Here is a 17,640-nt window from a genome sequence, read left to right as displayed (position 1 = left end):
AGAGGTGGGTTAAAAGCAAAATGCCAATTCTCACTTGTTGCTGATGTTGCAGATCACGGCTATCTGGCGGTCCTGTTCCTTCTGGTCCACCTTGATGAAATGTGTCGGCGACCCACAAATCTTGCAGATAAACAGGCTCCAACCATCCTTCTTCTACATCCGGTACAGCGGAGCCCTCATGTTGTCCACACCCCGGAACTGGATCTGCGCGTTCTCAGCTTGCTCGAAGTTCGGTACCGCGTCTGTGAGCATCGTGGCCCTTGGCCAGTTGCTGATGAAGTCTTCGTTCTTACCATAGCAGTAGAGCATTTTCGGCGTGTTCAGTCCATAAAGCGAAACGAAGTAATTCTGCAGCGTCCTGCAGGATGTGCTGGGGCACGAAATTGCCTGGTTATTCACCGAAACTGTGTAGTTATACGGTTTAGATGCCACGCAGTTACACAGCACATATGATGTACTTGTGAACATTTTTTAGACGAAAAACACCTTCCCGCACATACAACGGTAGTTCGCTTCCGCGACGCGCTATGTGGCCAGTTGGTAGTTTTCCGGTGCCTCCAGATTGATCTATTTGTTGATTGTTTACGAAGAGAACATGGACATCATTTTAACCCCAATTTTCGTTCGGTTATCGTGCCAAATCTAAAGGAAATCGAGGAATTTCTGTTACAACAACACGGCAGGACGGATCCTTTTCAGGTAGATAACGGCCTGGTACAGGTATAAATCTTCAAACTCCATTAAGCAAGCTACAGCGATGCAGGAGGAGAAATTGAATCCAGTCTCATCGACGATCATAACAGCAGCATTTTTAACCAACGCACAGCGTACGACATCAAAAACTTCTTCTAATGATATAATAAAATCCTTGAAGCTCAATTTATCAATGTCTTGACCCTTGTATATTTTGAATAACTTGACTGATGGTCGATAAACATGGGAAATTGTAGTGATTCTTGCATCCACTTGTTGGATCGTGCAATCAATAACTGTTGATACGTTTGTGGTGTTCATATATTTGGCATTTTAAACGTCTTTTAGTCCACCTAATAAAATTTGATTATTGAGTAGAAGGTCACTTGCATACGCTAAAGATAGAGGTTTCGCTTATGTCAGTTTCGTTCCCGTAATTTTATCATCTTTGCAAATAATACTTACTTTAGGGGCAAGAATTTCGTTTGGGTTGCCCATAAGATCTTATTAAGCAGCCATTAAGGAATATTACCATGCATTAGGGTTAAAAGCATTTCCTGGATGCGCGGGTTCAGGTTTTTTTGAACTAGCGTATTTCTCTGCATTAAATTAGTATTACGATGGGAAATATACGGTGAGAACATGATTTACCATTTATTTTATTTGTGATATAGATGGCCTTTTTGTTGGGTCCTAAACGAGTTAAAACTCTAATAAATCAATAATAGGCCTACAATTACCTAACATGGCTTACTTTTCAGGCGACAACTTCACTCCGCGGACTAACTATGCGAAATGTGGTACATTGCTGAATGTAAATGAATCCTTTCCATACTCGGCAGTTTAGGACTACTAACTCGTGATTCTCAGGAAAAATCTAATCCAATCATTATCGTAAAATAGATAGTCGTTTGTCAAAATTTCGAATAAAGTACATGCTGCTGACCAGATATCAGATGGTTTTCCAGCACCCTTTTAACGTCTTCTGTTGAATGATTTCGCAAATTATTGATTCGTCGCAACCAGCATTTCAGGCGATTTATTAAACTCGGTGCCTTTTGAAAGCATAGAATTTTCGTCTTCTTGACAAGAGAACATGTGAGATTCGCCAAAATCTGCAATTTATAAGTTATAAGGCAATTGTGAAGTCAGTTTAGCCTTTAAATGTTTAGTCATAATTTCATGCTAGAAAATTCCATTGTTATTGAGATCTGGAGTTGACTTCATAGTTAACCACTTGAAGGATGCAGGATTAATGAAAATATTATCACATTTCAAATCGAAATGAATTGTGTAATATTTTTGATGCAGTAAGTCTAACTGCTCTATAAATTTTAAGTATGTTAATAGCAGTAGTCTAATATAAGTCATCATACTAGTTTCATGGCCATACTCAATCATTTTCTTTGGATTTTAATATCTTAGCTTCTAATCAGAATGCGCAAACAATTACTCTCTAAAATTTTTAAAGGATGTATAATATCGTTACATAATAATAATATAACCTTATGGTGTAACTCCATAGTCATAAAGCTAACAGAAATTTGGGTCTGATTAAATATTTTCGAGTACAGTTATTTCTTAGAAAAGGTCATGCAAAACACATCGTTCATGTAGCCCATTACTAAGTTTTTATAACTTAACAGCCACAGGCACCGCATTTTTCTACTAACGTTCGTTCTTTGTAATATTAACATTACCAGAATAGACTTCCCCGTAAGCTCCTTTTGCCAATAATTTATACTTGGTAGTATCATAATATTCAGAATTAAACTATGAAAAACAAAGAAGACGTAAAAGTCGTCTTTAGCTCATACCAAATTATTCTTTGATCAGTTATTTAACAATCTTAGTGTTTCGATCATTATTTAAGTGATTGTGCAATATAACTGGAATGTTTACCATACCATTATTACTTGGAAATTGTGTGACATAATTGCAATCAAGACCTCCAGTTTTAGGGTTTGTAATAAGAATGAGTATAAATTTAATTACAGTAAAGTGTAAACTGTCATCATAATAAATTGGTATCAGAGGGACTTCTGTTTCTTAGTCTAAATCATTAATGTCCTTATTATCAACTTTAACTAATTCCTCAAACTCAAATGAATCTGATTTATTTGATACATCCTTTTCATCTAAAACCTCTTCTTATACTACAACTTCTTTACCTAGATTTTATCTACCAGATTGCTTAGCCAATACTAAATGCATCTTGAGATTAAGATCAGCTTATTATAACACTATCGTTGGAACAACAACTTTTTCAGACTCTTTTGGAGCTACACTGCCTAAATTTAAATTAATGTTAAAACCCATCTTTTTAATAGGTTGTGATAATGGAATGTCGTCCGAATCGCTAAAATCGTCAAAATTAGTGACCTATTGTGGAGAATATTCCTTTGAGTCTTTTTAACCGATATCTATGTTTAAACGCGTTGCTGTATCACCCCATCCATCAGAATCTGACTCAATATCATCATTTAGTTAATTATTTTTCAAATTACTATAAACTACTGGATCTTCAGTTTTATCAGAGCTTTGACCTGGAAGAGCTAATGTCATTTTGAAAGGTGACATCTTAGGCTAGGTGTCACTGTTTTAAAATGATGATTATTCATCGACCGATTTAGTATTTTATTTGTCAGATGTAAGACTGAAATTCGGCAACTTTAAATTCAATTTAGATGTTATCTTACCTTTTTCTGCTAATGAAGGTAAATTCATAAGTAATCCACTATCCTTTGAGCCATCAGTGCCTAAAAGCTATAGTTTTTATGGTAACTATAAAGATATTTTAGGTTTTGTATCTTCGGTTGGAATTTCTTTTCCTTAAGCAGGAATGCTTAAGAAATTTAACGATAATTATGTTAATGCCGGTTTTTCTTCCGCTTTTTTATCTTCAATATCTGAATCCATTCCAAAATCTAAATCTGAGTTTGTAGAATCACCAATGTTCGCTCTATAAGTAGGCAATAAGCTAGTTCTTTATTATTTGTTAGAAGCTCGCTCAGCTTCAGTAAGGCTTTCATACTATATTTATTAAGCCAAAAAGTCAATAATTTTAATAATTAATATATGCTATCTTATTGCAGCATCATTTGAATTAGCAAATTCAATTAACACCTATAAATGGACTTCGGCGAGCTAAAAACTAGATACTTTAAACTTTTTATTCATAAACTCTAAACTCTAATTATAGAATTTTAAAAAAGACAAGTAATGAAATATTAAATGCTTATTTACCTGATGTTTAGGAATAATATTTAAAAATGTTGGAATCGCAATTAAATTTTTAATAGCAACCAAACAGTTGTAATAAACGTCCCGTTCATTATCTTTTTCCAACACTGTTGCTTAATGCAACATTACAAATTACATTAGAACACCAGTATCATAATCAATTAAGAACAAAAAATCTGTAAAATCGACTCCCATTCCTGTGCAACAAAACTTTTCTTTCACAATGTTATGTTATGTCTAAAACTAATTCTCATTTTTCAAATTATATAATTTATCTCCATTAATAATGCTTTCACACAGCTAATGAACAGGCAAATGCAACATTTTGCTATTTAGGTCAAATTTACTATCATCCCCTTAAGGAAAGTTATTTTCGAGTAAATTTGCCTCTTGTGGTACCGTTATATCATTCAAATTGACAACTTTTCCATCTTCGGCTTAATTAAAGAACTGGAAGAATAAATTATAAATCAATTTTGCTAAATTAGCTACAAATTATGCAAATGATATACGTATTATACTAAAGGTTGTATCACATTATTTTTGGTTTATAAATAGTCCTGAAAGTTCTAGCCTTACACGAGAATTAACAAGCATCAAATAAGCATATCTTCTAAGCCATGGAACTACTTCTAATCCCTTAAAAACAAATATTTTTAAGAACACTTGGTCTATGTTTGCTTACTATAAATCTCTTGCGGAATTAGATGTTTTCATCAAAATAGATATTAGCTATATCACTTTATGTGATATAAAAACGTAAAATTAACGCGATTTTATTTTTTTAGTCAAAATTAACTCAATGAGCTTCATAATTGAAGGCAATAATAGCTCCATTGCAGCAGCACGGATAAACTTAGATCCTTATGAGCACTCTAGAAGATCAACTATCGACCCAATTACATGTGGTAGGTCTTCAACAGCAGAAAGATTTTTATGGAATAGACAGAGGTCACGTAGTTTTGTAGCAAGAATTCTCAATTCTAGGACCATTTTTCGGCGTGTACCCTCTAGACGTTCTAATAGAAAAACAAGTGATGGAAGATTGATGTTTCTACGTTCATATGCTTCTGGATCATCAAAAGTGGTTAATTTCTCGTTGAAAACGTTAATAAATTCATAATCATTAGACACATGGGTATGCATCTATGTAAGCGCTTGATTCCACAAATCCATTTAGAGGACTAGTTTTGCCTAAGTAATATCAGCTACTATTGTATGTAGAGCTAATAAAGATGCAGGTAAAAAACCTTATTTTTGGGAACGAAGTTAAATCATGTCATAAGTGAACATTACATGTGTAGAAGGAAGAATTTAAACAGTTAACTAAGGTGAATTCTTAATCAAAACATGCAGTATATATAAAATTCCTAGGCGCTAGATGTCTAAAACATCAAAATTGTCTTATTAATTCATTATTTTATGCAACATAGAAAAAGAAAAATCGTAATCAAAAACTTCTCTAGAATTAAGGTCAGTAAAATATTTTTATATATAAATTTCCGCTGCATTTTATTATTCAGGAAAAATAACTGTCTATTAATTAGTATTTTTAATTATACTGGATATAAGTGGATAGTCAGACATCGCAGTAAATTACCCAATAAGGTTGCCAATTTCATTTAAAATAATACTACCTTTCCTCTATTAATTAATAAACTCTAATTATTTCTTAAAAGTTTGATCGATATCCTCATTATTTTTCTTTGATTTCGCCATCGGACTAATCAGTAATCTAGTTGGCGATGCTAATGGATTTGCATAATGTTCAGGCTCGATAAATCTTGTCTAATCTAGTTGTAATGGTGCTTCTTATAATAATTTTAAGTTAAGTAATGGGATAATTTTTGGTTTTGGTTTATTGTATATTGCTTATGACAATGGACCTGCTATAGCTAAAACAACTCGTTGCTATTTGTCCTAATGCTTTCTTCTATTATCGAGTTCTTTTGTCATATCAACAGAGCTATTGAATTAGTCATGAAATACAGCCTCTTAAACAGGTGTCTATTCTCTAGTATCGGCTTCAACATCCTGATTAGCATTATTTTTATTAAAAACTGTATTCTATTATTTATGTGCCGAATATTTTGAATCTTATTCATGTTGAGAATGATTGTCTATCTCATTTTCTAAGTATTTCTTATCTTGATCTTAATTACCTGAATCTTGCCTAGAAAATTCTTCTTAATCACTAAAATCTTAACTATTGCGAGATGGCTCCTCTTATTAGGATTATTATTCTACTGGAACTTTATCTTTTTTCATTACTACTTTTTAAGGTAATTTTTTAAGTTGAGAAACGCTTTTATTATGCCCTAGATTATCTGGAGCCAGCTCTTCAATAGTGTCAGTTGTCATATGGACAGATTCCTAACTTTCACGATTATATTGACCCATAGACATTTAATCCTCCATATTACTCATATCATCTTCTCGGCTTAGCTAGGAGACTTCTCCCTATCGATCTTTATGTACAGATTAGTTATCAAAATCCTTATCTCTGTCTGAAAATGTTTCAACATCAGCTTATTTTTTTAAGTCTTAATCATCATCTAGCAAGGTGTTACCAAAATCAGATAAAATGGAACGGGCAGACAAAGGCTCTCCGTTATTATCATTTCGTTTATATGCGATATCCTCATCTAAGCTTAAAGAAGATAGCATGGTTGCCCCTGACTTCTAACTCTCGGAGTCAGACTCATCTAACCGATTCTTCATTGTAACCAAATCTAAACTTTCAAATAATTAAGTATTTTTACATTATGTTGATATTTTTGAATGATAAAATTTAACTAGCAAATTGGGTATAGCTGAATGCAAAATTGTTTCTGACGACGTCGGACTAGTACAAATATTTCCTATTAATATGTAAAATTATAGAGTTTCGTTATAACGCGATTTATGTAAATATTTAAGTATTTAATCTTCCACTTTCTTACATGACTCAGAGGTTTCAGACATTATTTTCCGTAGCAAAACAGCACAAATTTAGAATATTTTTTCGTCCTCATACTTAAGTAAACCTAACTTGAAAATAATAACTGGGAAGTTAAGATTAAAGAATTGTTCGCGCTCGATATTCTGCTAAAACATTTTAAGCAGTGCTTTTAGGAAATTTAATATCTAATCAGGACAAGTTACTTTCTACAGCTAGGAATATATTTAGTTATATGAAAGCTAGTCTTTATTATCATCCCTTTTTTGCTTGAGAAGCTTTATTGTCTTGTCAAACTCCATTTAAGCTAAGCAAGTTCAATTATATATACTACATAATATTATCTAAAATGCTCATTACTAAATAGTTAAAACAAAAACATTAACATCATTATTATATAGTATATCATATAATTGTCTATATTCAACGCAAACCACTCCAAGCAAATGGAGCTAGTCGAAGAAGCTCACGAGTTCGAGGAGCAGTCCTCACCCTCCGCGCGCTCCCATCACATTCAAAATATGTCATAGTCTGCACGCTCTGATGTTAAAACGCACCTGTCAGCGCATCTGCCAACCGAAGTAAATGATTTCATTTCGACGCTAGAAAGCGCCCCGTCGCCAGCAGAGGTATTCGTCAACCAGGATATCCCGCTAATCTCCGATATCCAACAAAACTACAACCCAGAAGACCTCCTTTCACTCTATTTATAAGATTGCGCCAAAAATGACTATTACCCATAAAACGCTATTATCACTCAATTAAGGAGCGGAAACCCAAATTTAATTTCAAATCAGCCCCTGAATATCAACGGCGCGAAATCGCTTTCCCAAATTCTGCCAAAATTCGCAAAAATCTGTCTCAAAAACGCAAATCTCGGCGTTCTCGGCCTCGTCGAAATCGTGGCCTCCCTGACGCAATTCGCACACGCTGAGATCCCGAGCGCCATCGAAACGACCGATAAAATCGCCCAAAACGACCTCAAAGAGCTCGAAATTTCCGCTTCAAACCTTTCAAGTACACCCCAAATTTTGTCGAAAAACGTGCCAGGAAGCGACATTTTGGACCCCCAGAAGCCCCTGGCGGCCTCTAGCGCCTCCACGTGCCTCCTGAATTTCAACCAAACGATTCCGCGTTTGCCGCCTTCAGAAGCCGAAAATTCGAGTCAATTCGGCTCGCAAATCGATTTTCCGCTCAAAATGCGAAATTTCAAACTCCAAAATCAGTTCATCGCCGGAAACGTCATTTAGAAGCTAATTCTGACCTGCAAAACGCTCGTTTCGCTCAATTTGCAGTCGAACAAACTTGGCGATAACAACGTGCAACAACTTCTCAAATCGATCGATTCGTCCCAAATTTCGTATTTGAACGTCTCGAATAACGACCTCACGGACGAGTTCCTGTTCGGTTTGGGCCGCCAGATCGAAAATTCGGTCGTCGCGAATTTGGTGCTCCAAAACAACCGATTTTCGGCCTCCGGAATGGTCGTTTTCAGCGCTTTTCTGGCCGAAAATAACAAGTATTTGGAGGTCCTCGACGTGAGCGAAAACGACATCGGGGACGTCGGAATCAGCTTCCTGATAGCGAACTTTTGCGGCTGCGGATTCGCCTCAAAAGAAGTTTTTAGCGAGGGCCAGAAACTCGTTTTTAAGGCTTTTCAGGGTAAGCAGCTGACTGGCGTCTTCAAAAAGCTGCCCGGCGCCGGAAATGGCGATTTCAAGACGTTGATCGCTCGAAAATGCGGTTTTGGGATAATTGGAGCGGTGCAAATATGTCATTTATTGAATAATATTACGAATATCGAGAAACTTGATATAAGCGGAAATCACTACAGCGACGCTGGCTGGTACGGGATCATGAAGGCTGTGAGCCAGCGGGCTCTAAAGGCTGGGAAAATCACTTGTCTGGTCGTGCAGTGGCAGGTTTTTAGGGAGGAGTATTTCAGGCTCAAGGAGGGCGAGAAGGGTATCGAGGCCATTTTGGAGGAGGTACAGGCGATTGACAAGAGCAAAATTGAGCACCTGGAGGTGGTTGAGTGACGGAGGGATTTGGATTTTAGGGGATGGGAGGGACTTAAAAACCGAATTATATTTCAATTATGAAATTGAAACTGATCCAGGAACTCGCATCTATTAGCGCACCGTACAAGATAGCCACAACCACTAGTTCGCTATAGCATAGCAAGTTTTGAAAAAATATATATAGTTTCATGTATACCTTACTGCATTTAGATCATTTACACGCTCTTGGATCCAGACTAGTAAACCGTACAGCATACAAATCGATAATTTGGCGCAAGTTCATTACATCTAATTCCACATTCAATTTAACTATTATTATACAATATAACAATATATTTATTTTCGAATGTTCTAGCGCAAGAAATAGGCCGCCTACGAGCTCGCTAACAAGTCAACTGCAGAGGGCGTCATTTTCGAACGTATCACCTTTGCAGGTGTGCCGAAAACGCATTTCGCGTATGACGTAGACGCGGAGCAGTTCGTACTAGAGGGGAAGACGTTCTTGCACGCGCAGAGCACAATCCGGAGACTACAGGCTGCGCTACAGGGTCAGGCAGGCATAATTGAGGAGTAGAGGACCCGGATTGCGTTCCTGGAGCCGTTCCAGCACAAGACCGCAGAGGACCACTACATCCGCCAGATTTTCGAGATGACCAAACGGCAAAAGCAGCTTGAAATCGATAAGCAGGCATACAGGGACCAATATACCACCCTGGGCCACCAGCACGAAGTACAGCTCGAGGAGACCGGGCGCCTGTAGGTCGCGCTTCAAACAGCCGTACGCGAACGCGTAGAACTATAACGGCAGGTAGACGCACTACAGCTAAGCATTTTACGTTGTGGTCAAACTAGTTTAGCTACGGAGGAGACCCTCCGTGCGCGTTCAGCTGAGCAGGCTGCTATGATAGCCGCCAGGCACGAAACGGCTCTCCGGGGCCTCCGTGCGAAAGTGTATGAGCTAGAGCGCGCAGTGGAGCAGTCTGTACGCTAGAGGGCTGAATTGCAGTAATAATGGCAGGTGGAGCGGGAGCGAGCGGCCATAGCGGAAATTGGAACGGCCGAAAATTCCCGCCTGGCGGCAAATCGACGTCTGGCGGACGGTGGGAAAAGTGACGAAGTCGTAAAAGCCAGTTTTTTGGACTAGCTGTAGTGCTGCAAGCTCGCGCTCTCTGATGCTTAGCAACTAGGGCGGGAAGTTAAAGTAATGAACGGTGCAGCGGCCGCCAGCTTCGTAGCGGTCGGCGAAATAGCTATGCGGCTTCAGATCTAGCTTCGCGTGCAGCAAAAAAATTTTGAGTGCGATAAAGAAGAAGCATAAACTCTAAATTAAAGTTAAATTCGAAAATTGAGCACTCAGAACGAGAAATTGACAAAATAGGTCATTATGCTAAAGGCGGAACTGAAGGTGGTCAGGCAGAGTATTGAGGGGTTGGAAATTTAGCTCTTAGATAGGTAGGGTGGAGGGTGAAGTTGGTGAGAATGTAGATTCGGTGTGTCGAGCGTTTAGGTTGTATGCTTTATTAAACAAAACTGAAACTTTTTTGACAATATGTATTATTATATATTAATAATACATATATATAAAAAATGAAAAGGACTACTCCTGTTGGATCATCTGATAAGGTCTATTTAATAAATAACTTACCAATAGAACTTATTGAAATAATTGAAGCTGCAAGATAGGTGGAGGTAGTCTATGATACATTCCTTCCTATTATTTTCAACGGTACTAATTATCGCTAACTCGATTTAAATAGGATCAATGTTACTAAATATTTTACTAATGATTAACTAGAGATGATATTTTAGGTTGCTGCACCATTAAATTGCAGGAAAATATTTACAAAAACTGGAATTTTCAAAGAGCACTTTTCAATCATAATTCATACTTATCTATAAAATAATTTAAAATATTTCCAAGAAGCTAATTGTTATTTGGCGCCATAAATGTATACTGTACTTCTTAATAAATATTACTACGAATTATCGTAGGACCTTTCACTATTACCATAAAGTAGTAAATTTTGTAATGTTTACTGCAGAGTGGAAGTAGAAGGATTCGTTGGCCAACTAATAAATAAATAAATCTTTTTATAATATATTCGTGAATAACCCACAGCTATGTTGATGAATAAAGATAATTGCGTGGTTAGAATAGCTTCTCATCATAGAGATATTAAATAATAATTAGATTTTAACAAATAGGAATGTTGTATTTAGGAAATTTAGGCCAGTGCTAAGGACAGCAGTGAATGGTGCTCTACTTTCAACTCGCTTAGTACTATATAGGGGCCTTAAAGTATTACAAAGGAAATTTCGTCTATCCCTCATTCAATTCCACATAATAAAGATAAAAGTATTAATATAGGAGAATCTGATTAGTTTATCGATAACTTAATGTTTTCATCTGTTGTATCCTCTATTCCTCATCTGGTTGAAATTTAATAAGAAAAATATCCCAGTTCTTAACCTAAGAGCATTACTAGTTAATCTCAATCATCATAACGTGTGCAACCTATTTAAAAAGATACCAGTATGGTATCAATTTAAAAATCCCAACAAGTTATCACTTCAGTCAATTCATCTACTCATTAAAAATCTTAATAAAGTGTTTCAAATAAAGATGAAGATGATAGTTTAAAAATACTATCAGAATAGTAAAAATAAATCCATACTAATTAAAATGATCATATTTCAGTAAAATCCTAAACAGTATTAGAACAAGTATCAGGATAACTCAGTAAAAATAACAGTGTTGGAACAATACAACTATCATCATTATAGAGCCCATCGATAAGTGCTATTGCACTTTAAGCATCCCGTCATGAATCCTATATTCATGAACAATCTGCTTCTCCACGATATATTCAATAGCAATCTAATCTAGAGCAATCAATTTGTGAACCACAAATTCGAGAGCAGTCAGCAATCGAGCAATTCAATCATGCATAATGTACTCATGACCAATCCGTATCTAATCAATCCATTCGCATCCAATCCAACCATGAACCGTCCGTTTTTGAACCAAAAATTCTACAAGAGCCAGCTTTTGAACTCTCAGCTTTTAACCAATCCGTTCATGAATCATCTACACAAAAATTACCTGACTCTTACCACTCCATTATTGAGCCTCCTGTCATAAAAAGTGATGGTTTGGACCTCGCTAACATACTAAATGCGCTAATAGTCTCACGAGTTTGGGTTATTATCGATAGGGAGAAAAAAGCATATTTTCCAGAATGCCCAACCATGTCCCGTAAACAGGATAAAGGCATTCAACATTGCATGTCTGACAATAAGAATATTACATAGGAGCTGATGATTAGCCTGATGAACCACCATGAACGCCTGCGCGTGGCAGAGGTCGAAAGTCAAGTGCAACCATAGCAGTAGAAATTGGAGCGCCATAAACGGCCTATTTCGGCTATTTTTGGGGACAAAATCACAATAAACTATGTGTTGCAGCACCAAATGGACAACTCCAGGCTATTTGCGCAGTACTACCGACCAATACGGGATTTCATCGCTGAAAACTACTACGGTGACGACCCCGACTACCGCCTTGTGGAGATGCGCGCGCTTAACAAACGTATTCATGCCATTTACTAGAAACCTAACCTCGTGAAGTGCCTCTTCTACCGGCGTTTTTGGGGCACACAGGCCCGGGTCCAGATCCCGGCACAGCGTGGCTTTCGCTTTTACCAGTTCAGCATGCGCGAGTACGACCGTGAGTTTGGTGGATTGGAGTGAGGGGTGATGTTTTCATGGTAAAATGAGGTTTTTGGGTGTTAGTTTAACTGAAAAATAAGAGTATGATAACAAAATACATTCTGATAATAATATGGGATGGTAGTGGACTAGGTGCAGCAGCTGATGTTGGTGGACTGCCACTGACGGGGAAAATCTAGTCTCAGAGTACGCATATTTGACCTAATAGAATTAATGGGGAAATTTAGTTAGCATACGCCGTCAAGGAAGACGAAGGGCGCGAGGCAGCCCTGGCAGGCGAGGGCGTTGCCGGGCTCGCAGTATCCGCAGCCGGGAACCTGGAGGCAGTCCGGCGCGGTGGTCATTCTGGAGCGGCACGAGCAATGGGAGCGATGCTCGCAACGTCTACAGTGAGGTATTCGGGACTGCCCCAATATCCGAATCGCGATAAGTCTCGGAGCGCAGAATGAAGTCCTCGCCCCTCGCGCGCTCCGTCGAGCTGCAGGCCCCCGCGCTGCCAGCCCTGAGCCCGCAGCGCTTCCGCTCGCCCCACCGCGTGATGCAGCAGCAGCGCATGATCCAGACCGCGCAGTCCTTCTCGCTCCAGGCGCTGCCCGCGCTGCAGCCCCGGAGAGCGCTCCCCAACGCGTCCCAGGAGCAGGTGCGCGCCCCGACTCGGCAGCCGGAAGACGCCTTCCACCTGGACCTCTTCACGCAGCGCTACCTCTTCGCCGAGCCCGAGAGCAAGCTGGAGCGCATCAAGGACCTGCGCGCCTTTGGGGACATGACGCGCGAGTTCTTCTCCCTCGACGGCCCCTTCTTCGTGCGCTTCATCGTCACCAACTTCGCCCGCTTCCGGCCCGACGTCCGCGTGGGCCCCACCGCCAGCCTCGCGATGGAGAAGGACCTGCTCAGCAAGTCCGTCCTCAAGCCCGCCCGCAACATCTGCATCGACATCGCCGCCGGCACGCTTGAGGCCAAGATGGCTTAGCTCAAGCAGCAGCAGAAGAGTGCGCTGCGCAAGATGGACCTCCGGCGCGAGCGGCAGCGCAGGGAGCGTGAGACTGAGATTAGCGAGACAAAGGTCAGCTTTGACTGCGCAGATGACGAAGCTGAGAGATGAGAGTTTATTTTAAAATTTCAATTATAAAATGTAATCATTATTGTTCATTCTATTCTGTCTTTAACATTTACTCATAAAGTAAAAATTGGTCTATAAACAATCATCAATCAAGAATTTAAGCATCTTACTTTGCATATCCATTATGCATCCAGAGAATTCATTTGCTCTTAACTTAAATAAATTGTAAACCTCAATTTTTAGTAGTTTCGATCAGGATAAATTTTTTGTAAAACTAGAATAAAGTTTATATTATTTATATTATATTATAATTGAGTTGTCTTTAAGTAATAACAAAGCGTAAATTATTTCATAATTTGATTTTGTTAACTTTTATTTACAGCGGATTCATGTTAGATATTGTTTTTTTTCCAGCGCAATCCTATTTGGATCATTAAGTGGTAAAACTCACACAGTACATCAAATTAAGGTCAAACTACGGAAAGAAGGCTAGCAGGCCAAACTTCCCCTTTTTGCCAGTTCGCTAGCGCAGACTAATCTCTTGCGCTGCAACACGTTTAGCAGCAGGCCCACTCCGAACCTAGAATTCGCTCTAGCTGCTTCCCTATCTGCAGTGATCTGGAAGGCGCATCCACTTAGATCTCCTCTCTGCGCGGTACGGTGGTTCTGGCTGGAGTTCGGCAGTATTTTAGTACTGCTTCGCAGCGCACATTCAAGATGAGTCAAGCGAGCAGCCCGCATTGGGCCATCTTTGACGCTAAACTGCCGCTGTCGGTTTCCGCAGTCCCGCCGGCCTCGCATCCAGCACCATACCGTCCGGCTCGAAGCCGCTAGCCTCGTCGCGGTTATGAAGCCGAATACAATAAGATGCCTATCTAGCAAAAACAAAATTGTATACTTTCTAGCTGGAGTATACTCCCCTTAATAGTAGCCTATGCGGCCGCTGCTGCAAATCGAGGCGCCCCTCCACAAATGAGCATGAAGCAGGCCATGATCCTGGAGTTCAACTTCTACAACAGCAGGAACGCGCTCATCTCCTACACCGCAAAGGCCGGCACCCCGGAGCTGACCCCGATCGTCATCTTCAACGACGACGCCAGCACCCTGTACTTCAACTTCTCCACCAAGTCCCGCCACTACGCGGAGATCGCGAGCGCCGTGCACAAGCGCATCACGGTGGGCAACATCTACACCAACCGGCGCTCCACCTTCCAGTACGAGCTGGAGCTGCTGGACAGCAAGGCGCACGAGGCCCTCTACGACCTCTGCTGGAGGGAGGAGGTCTTCGAGATGTTCGACGAGGACGAGTTCCGCGCCGACAGGGTGGTGTTCAGGATCGTCATCAAGACCGCCCAGTTCATCGACGAGGACGACCAGATCCTGGAGGAAGTGAAGTTCTGATTCTCACTCGCCGAGCCGCGTCTGCTGGTTCTCCAGCTCCAGGATCTTGAAGAAGTCCAGCTCCGACAGCGAGACGATGCACTGCTTGATGTTGTAGACCTGGCTGCTCTGCTTGATCTCCGCCACGGTGATCACCCGCTTGAGGTAGCGGACGAAGCGCACCACCAGCGCCTCCTTGGACGCGGACACCACCTCGCACAGGCACACCGCCCCGGCGTAGTGGGCGGGCTGCGTGTGGACCACCAGGCAGGTGTCGCCCCGCTTCATCTTCAGCGAGATCTGGCGGTCGGACGGCTTGGAGAGGAAGTCGATCTGGACCGCGTTCTGCTCCTTGGTCAGGCGCTCGATCTTCTGGGCCGAGAGGCGGTTGGCGTGCGTCTTGATGACGTAGAAGACCTGGTTGCACTGGTTCAGGATGATGTCCGTGTGCTGGGCCTGGTGGTCCATGTTTAGCATTTTGGGAGCGGGAGTGAGTATATATAATAGCAGCAAAGTCCTCAGTGCGCCTTTCTGCGGCTGGTGCGCTTGCGGTTCTTCATGGCCACGACAGCCTGGACGATGCCATAGATGGCGAACGCCGTGCAGCACGCGACCCACGATGCCCCCACCGCCACTGCGGCTATCGTCCCGTAGTTCACCGGCTGTGCCTTCACGTCGTCCAGGAACAGGAGGTACGTGGCGCCATCCAGCACCATCGACAGGCCGTATCGGGCCGTATCGAAGAAGCCGTCGTAGCCAGTGAAGGAGACCTGCGTGGCCGAGCTGTCGCTGCTCGCCGTAATCGCGGCTGCATTGTGGTTTATAAGCGAGAACTCGGCCGGTCCGGCGCTGCACTTCCCGTTGAGGTACAGGGTCAGGTCGATGACGTTTTTCCTCCTGACCGCCGTCACCTTGGTCCAGCAGGTGGGGACCATCTGGGGCATCTGCTTGTACATGGACTTGAGCGTCTGGTCTGGGCCCACCGAGATGATGTCCAGGACGACGCGGTCGAACTGCTGGGAGAGCACGATGGCGCTGCAGATCGGGCGCAGCTTGATGATCTGGCTCGCGCAGGTAATCTGCAGCACCTGGTTGTTGACGAGCGGCGCGTTGTGGCTGCTGAGGAAGGAGTGCTGGGTGCCGTTCACGATGAAGGAGAGCTTGAAGGTCGTGTGGTCTCCCAAGACCTTCTCGTAGTCATCATACTTATCCTAGTCAAACTGGAGCCTGAGATAAATGTCGTCGTTCTGGAGTGACATGAGGGTTACCTGGAAGAAGGCCACTACGGTCTCCAGGCGCGTAGACTCCACGTCGACCTGGAACTCGACCTTGGAGCCCACCTGGCTGGTCGTGAAGACGATGAAGGCGTTGAGGAACGGCTGCTGCTGCACGAACTCGAGCAGGTCATCCTTGAACATTATCTCCTGCTTCGCAACCATGTAGTCGAACCCCATATTCAGGTCCAGCTCCACCAAGGCGCCGCTGAGGCTCAGCTGGACCGCTTGCAGGAAGTTGTCGGGGCTGGCCGCCTTGAGTTACATCTGCGTCTTGCAGAGGCCAGTCGGAAAGAGCTCCACCTCGATACGGTTCCGGAAGACCTGGGCAACGGACCGCGGCTCGTAGCACGCCTGCAGGTTGGACTTCTGGAGCGAGAACTTGGGGATCAGCGTGGTGAGCACCTGCCCGAAGGTGTAGATGTCGAGCTGCGCTGAGTACACCAGGCCAATCTTTTGGCCAGTCGGGAGCGCGGCGGCAAAGGTGATGTTGGTGATGTTCTGGTAGGAAAAGGAGGACAGCGTGGTGGTCACAATGGGGATCTTGATGCCCTCCAGGCTGTTGATCGTGAGGTTCACCTGGACCCCAGGCGGCATCTTGCCGCAGGCTTCCACGTTAAGGGGCTTCAGCTGAACCACCAGCTGGTTTATGTACTCAGTATACACTGTAATTCAATTTTTACCATAATAATTATCAAGAACTACTGGAAAGACAATCAACATTAATATTATTAGTATATTTATATAAAAATTATAATAAATAATATGAAAATAGTTGATTACCATGCTTATCAAATATTCTAAACATAATATTATAAAATATTTGTATAAATTATTTTTTAATATTTTTATTTATTTATTATCTGACATACGATAATTAAAGTACATTCTTATAAATATAGTTAAAATTATATATATTTGCTAATAGTTGCATGTTTTCAATAAAGTGTTCCATTATTTTTAAATTTAATACAAATTTTAATAAATTTAATATGAAAGTATAGTATATTCAGATTTTTAATACTCAAAATTTATTATCATATAAATAGATAAACTTTTATTATTTCATTTAAAACTATAGAATTAGTTAGAATACAACTAAATCTAAAGACGAGTTATACAAATAGATAAATATAATATTAGAGAAAAGTTGTAAAATTCATTATAAAATCTTATATATCCTATAAATAAAAATAATATTATTAAAGTAGTTTAATAATTATTAATATATTCATATACCCGTTTATGAAAAATGTATACTATGTTTTAGAATAATACTATAAACAGTAATAAAATATGATT

At 40.8% G+C, this 17,640-nt stretch overlaps 8 protein-coding genes and 1 pseudogene across 8 annotated transcripts; 5 read left to right on the top strand and 4 right to left on the bottom strand. All coding sequences in view use genetic code 6, as the record gives it.

Moving 5' to 3' along the window:
• Positions 1 to 30: 30 nt before the first annotated feature.
• Positions 31 to 7,176, bottom strand: SS50377_27972 (Kinase, Uni1; the record flags this gene model as incomplete). The annotated part of the gene is made up of 1 exon (XM_067911749.1): positions 31 to 7,176. One exon carries the CDS (start codon positions 7,174 to 7,176, stop codon positions 31 to 33), a length of 7,146 nt encoding a protein of 2,381 aa, XP_067760771.1.
• Positions 7,177 to 7,320: 144 nt separating this feature from the next.
• On the top strand, positions 7,321 to 8,913 carry SS50377_27971 (uncharacterized protein; the record flags this gene model as incomplete). Its single annotated transcript, XM_067911748.1, has 1 exon — positions 7,321 to 8,913. One exon carries the CDS (start codon positions 7,321 to 7,323, stop codon positions 8,911 to 8,913), a length of 1,593 nt encoding a protein of 530 aa, XP_067760770.1.
• Positions 8,914 to 9,241: 328 nt separating this feature from the next.
• On the top strand, positions 9,242 to 10,363 carry SS50377_27970 (uncharacterized protein; the record flags this gene model as incomplete). Its single annotated transcript, XM_067911747.1, has 1 exon — positions 9,242 to 10,363. One exon carries the CDS (start codon positions 9,242 to 9,244, stop codon positions 10,361 to 10,363), a length of 1,122 nt encoding a protein of 373 aa, XP_067760769.1.
• A 119-nt stretch (positions 10,364 to 10,482) lies between these two features.
• On the top strand, positions 10,483 to 12,645 carry SS50377_27969 (uncharacterized protein; the record flags this gene model as incomplete). Its single annotated transcript, XM_067911746.1, has 1 exon — positions 10,483 to 12,645. One exon carries the CDS (start codon positions 10,483 to 10,485, stop codon positions 12,643 to 12,645), a length of 2,163 nt encoding a protein of 720 aa, XP_067760768.1.
• Positions 12,646 to 13,069: 424 nt separating this feature from the next.
• Positions 13,070 to 13,726, top strand: SS50377_27968 (uncharacterized protein; the record flags this gene model as incomplete). The annotated part of the gene is made up of 1 exon (XM_067911745.1): positions 13,070 to 13,726. One exon carries the CDS (start codon positions 13,070 to 13,072, stop codon positions 13,724 to 13,726), a length of 657 nt encoding a protein of 218 aa, XP_067760767.1.
• Positions 13,727 to 14,143: 417 nt separating this feature from the next.
• On the bottom strand, positions 14,144 to 14,485 carry SS50377_27967 (uncharacterized protein; the record flags this gene model as incomplete). Its single annotated transcript, XM_067911744.1, has 1 exon — positions 14,144 to 14,485. One exon carries the CDS (start codon positions 14,483 to 14,485, stop codon positions 14,144 to 14,146), a length of 342 nt encoding a protein of 113 aa, XP_067760766.1.
• A 171-nt stretch (positions 14,486 to 14,656) lies between these two features.
• On the top strand, positions 14,657 to 15,085 carry SS50377_27966 (uncharacterized protein; the record flags this gene model as incomplete). The annotated part of the gene is made up of 1 exon (XM_067911743.1): positions 14,657 to 15,085. One exon carries the CDS (start codon positions 14,657 to 14,659, stop codon positions 15,083 to 15,085), a length of 429 nt encoding a protein of 142 aa, XP_067760765.1.
• Positions 15,086 to 15,088: 3 nt separating this feature from the next.
• Positions 15,089 to 15,541, bottom strand: SS50377_27965 (uncharacterized protein; the record flags this gene model as incomplete). Its single annotated transcript, XM_067911742.1, has 1 exon — positions 15,089 to 15,541. The coding sequence occupies one exon, from the start codon at positions 15,539 to 15,541 to the stop codon at positions 15,089 to 15,091; it is 453 nt and encodes a 150-aa protein (XP_067760764.1).
• Positions 15,542 to 15,582: 41 nt separating this feature from the next.
• On the bottom strand, positions 15,583 to 16,992 carry SS50377_27964 (Hypothetical protein; annotated as a pseudogene).
• Between the last annotated feature and the right edge of the window lie 648 nt (positions 16,993 to 17,640).

Source organism: Spironucleus salmonicida, chromosome 8 (genome assembly GCF_000497125.1).
Source record: "Spironucleus salmonicida strain ATCC 50377 chromosome 8, whole genome shotgun sequence".
Taxonomy (NCBI): Eukaryota; Fornicata; order Diplomonadida; family Hexamitidae; genus Spironucleus; species Spironucleus salmonicida.
Note: the sequence above shows the minus strand (reverse complement) of the source record. Positions and strands in the feature narration are given on the sequence as shown.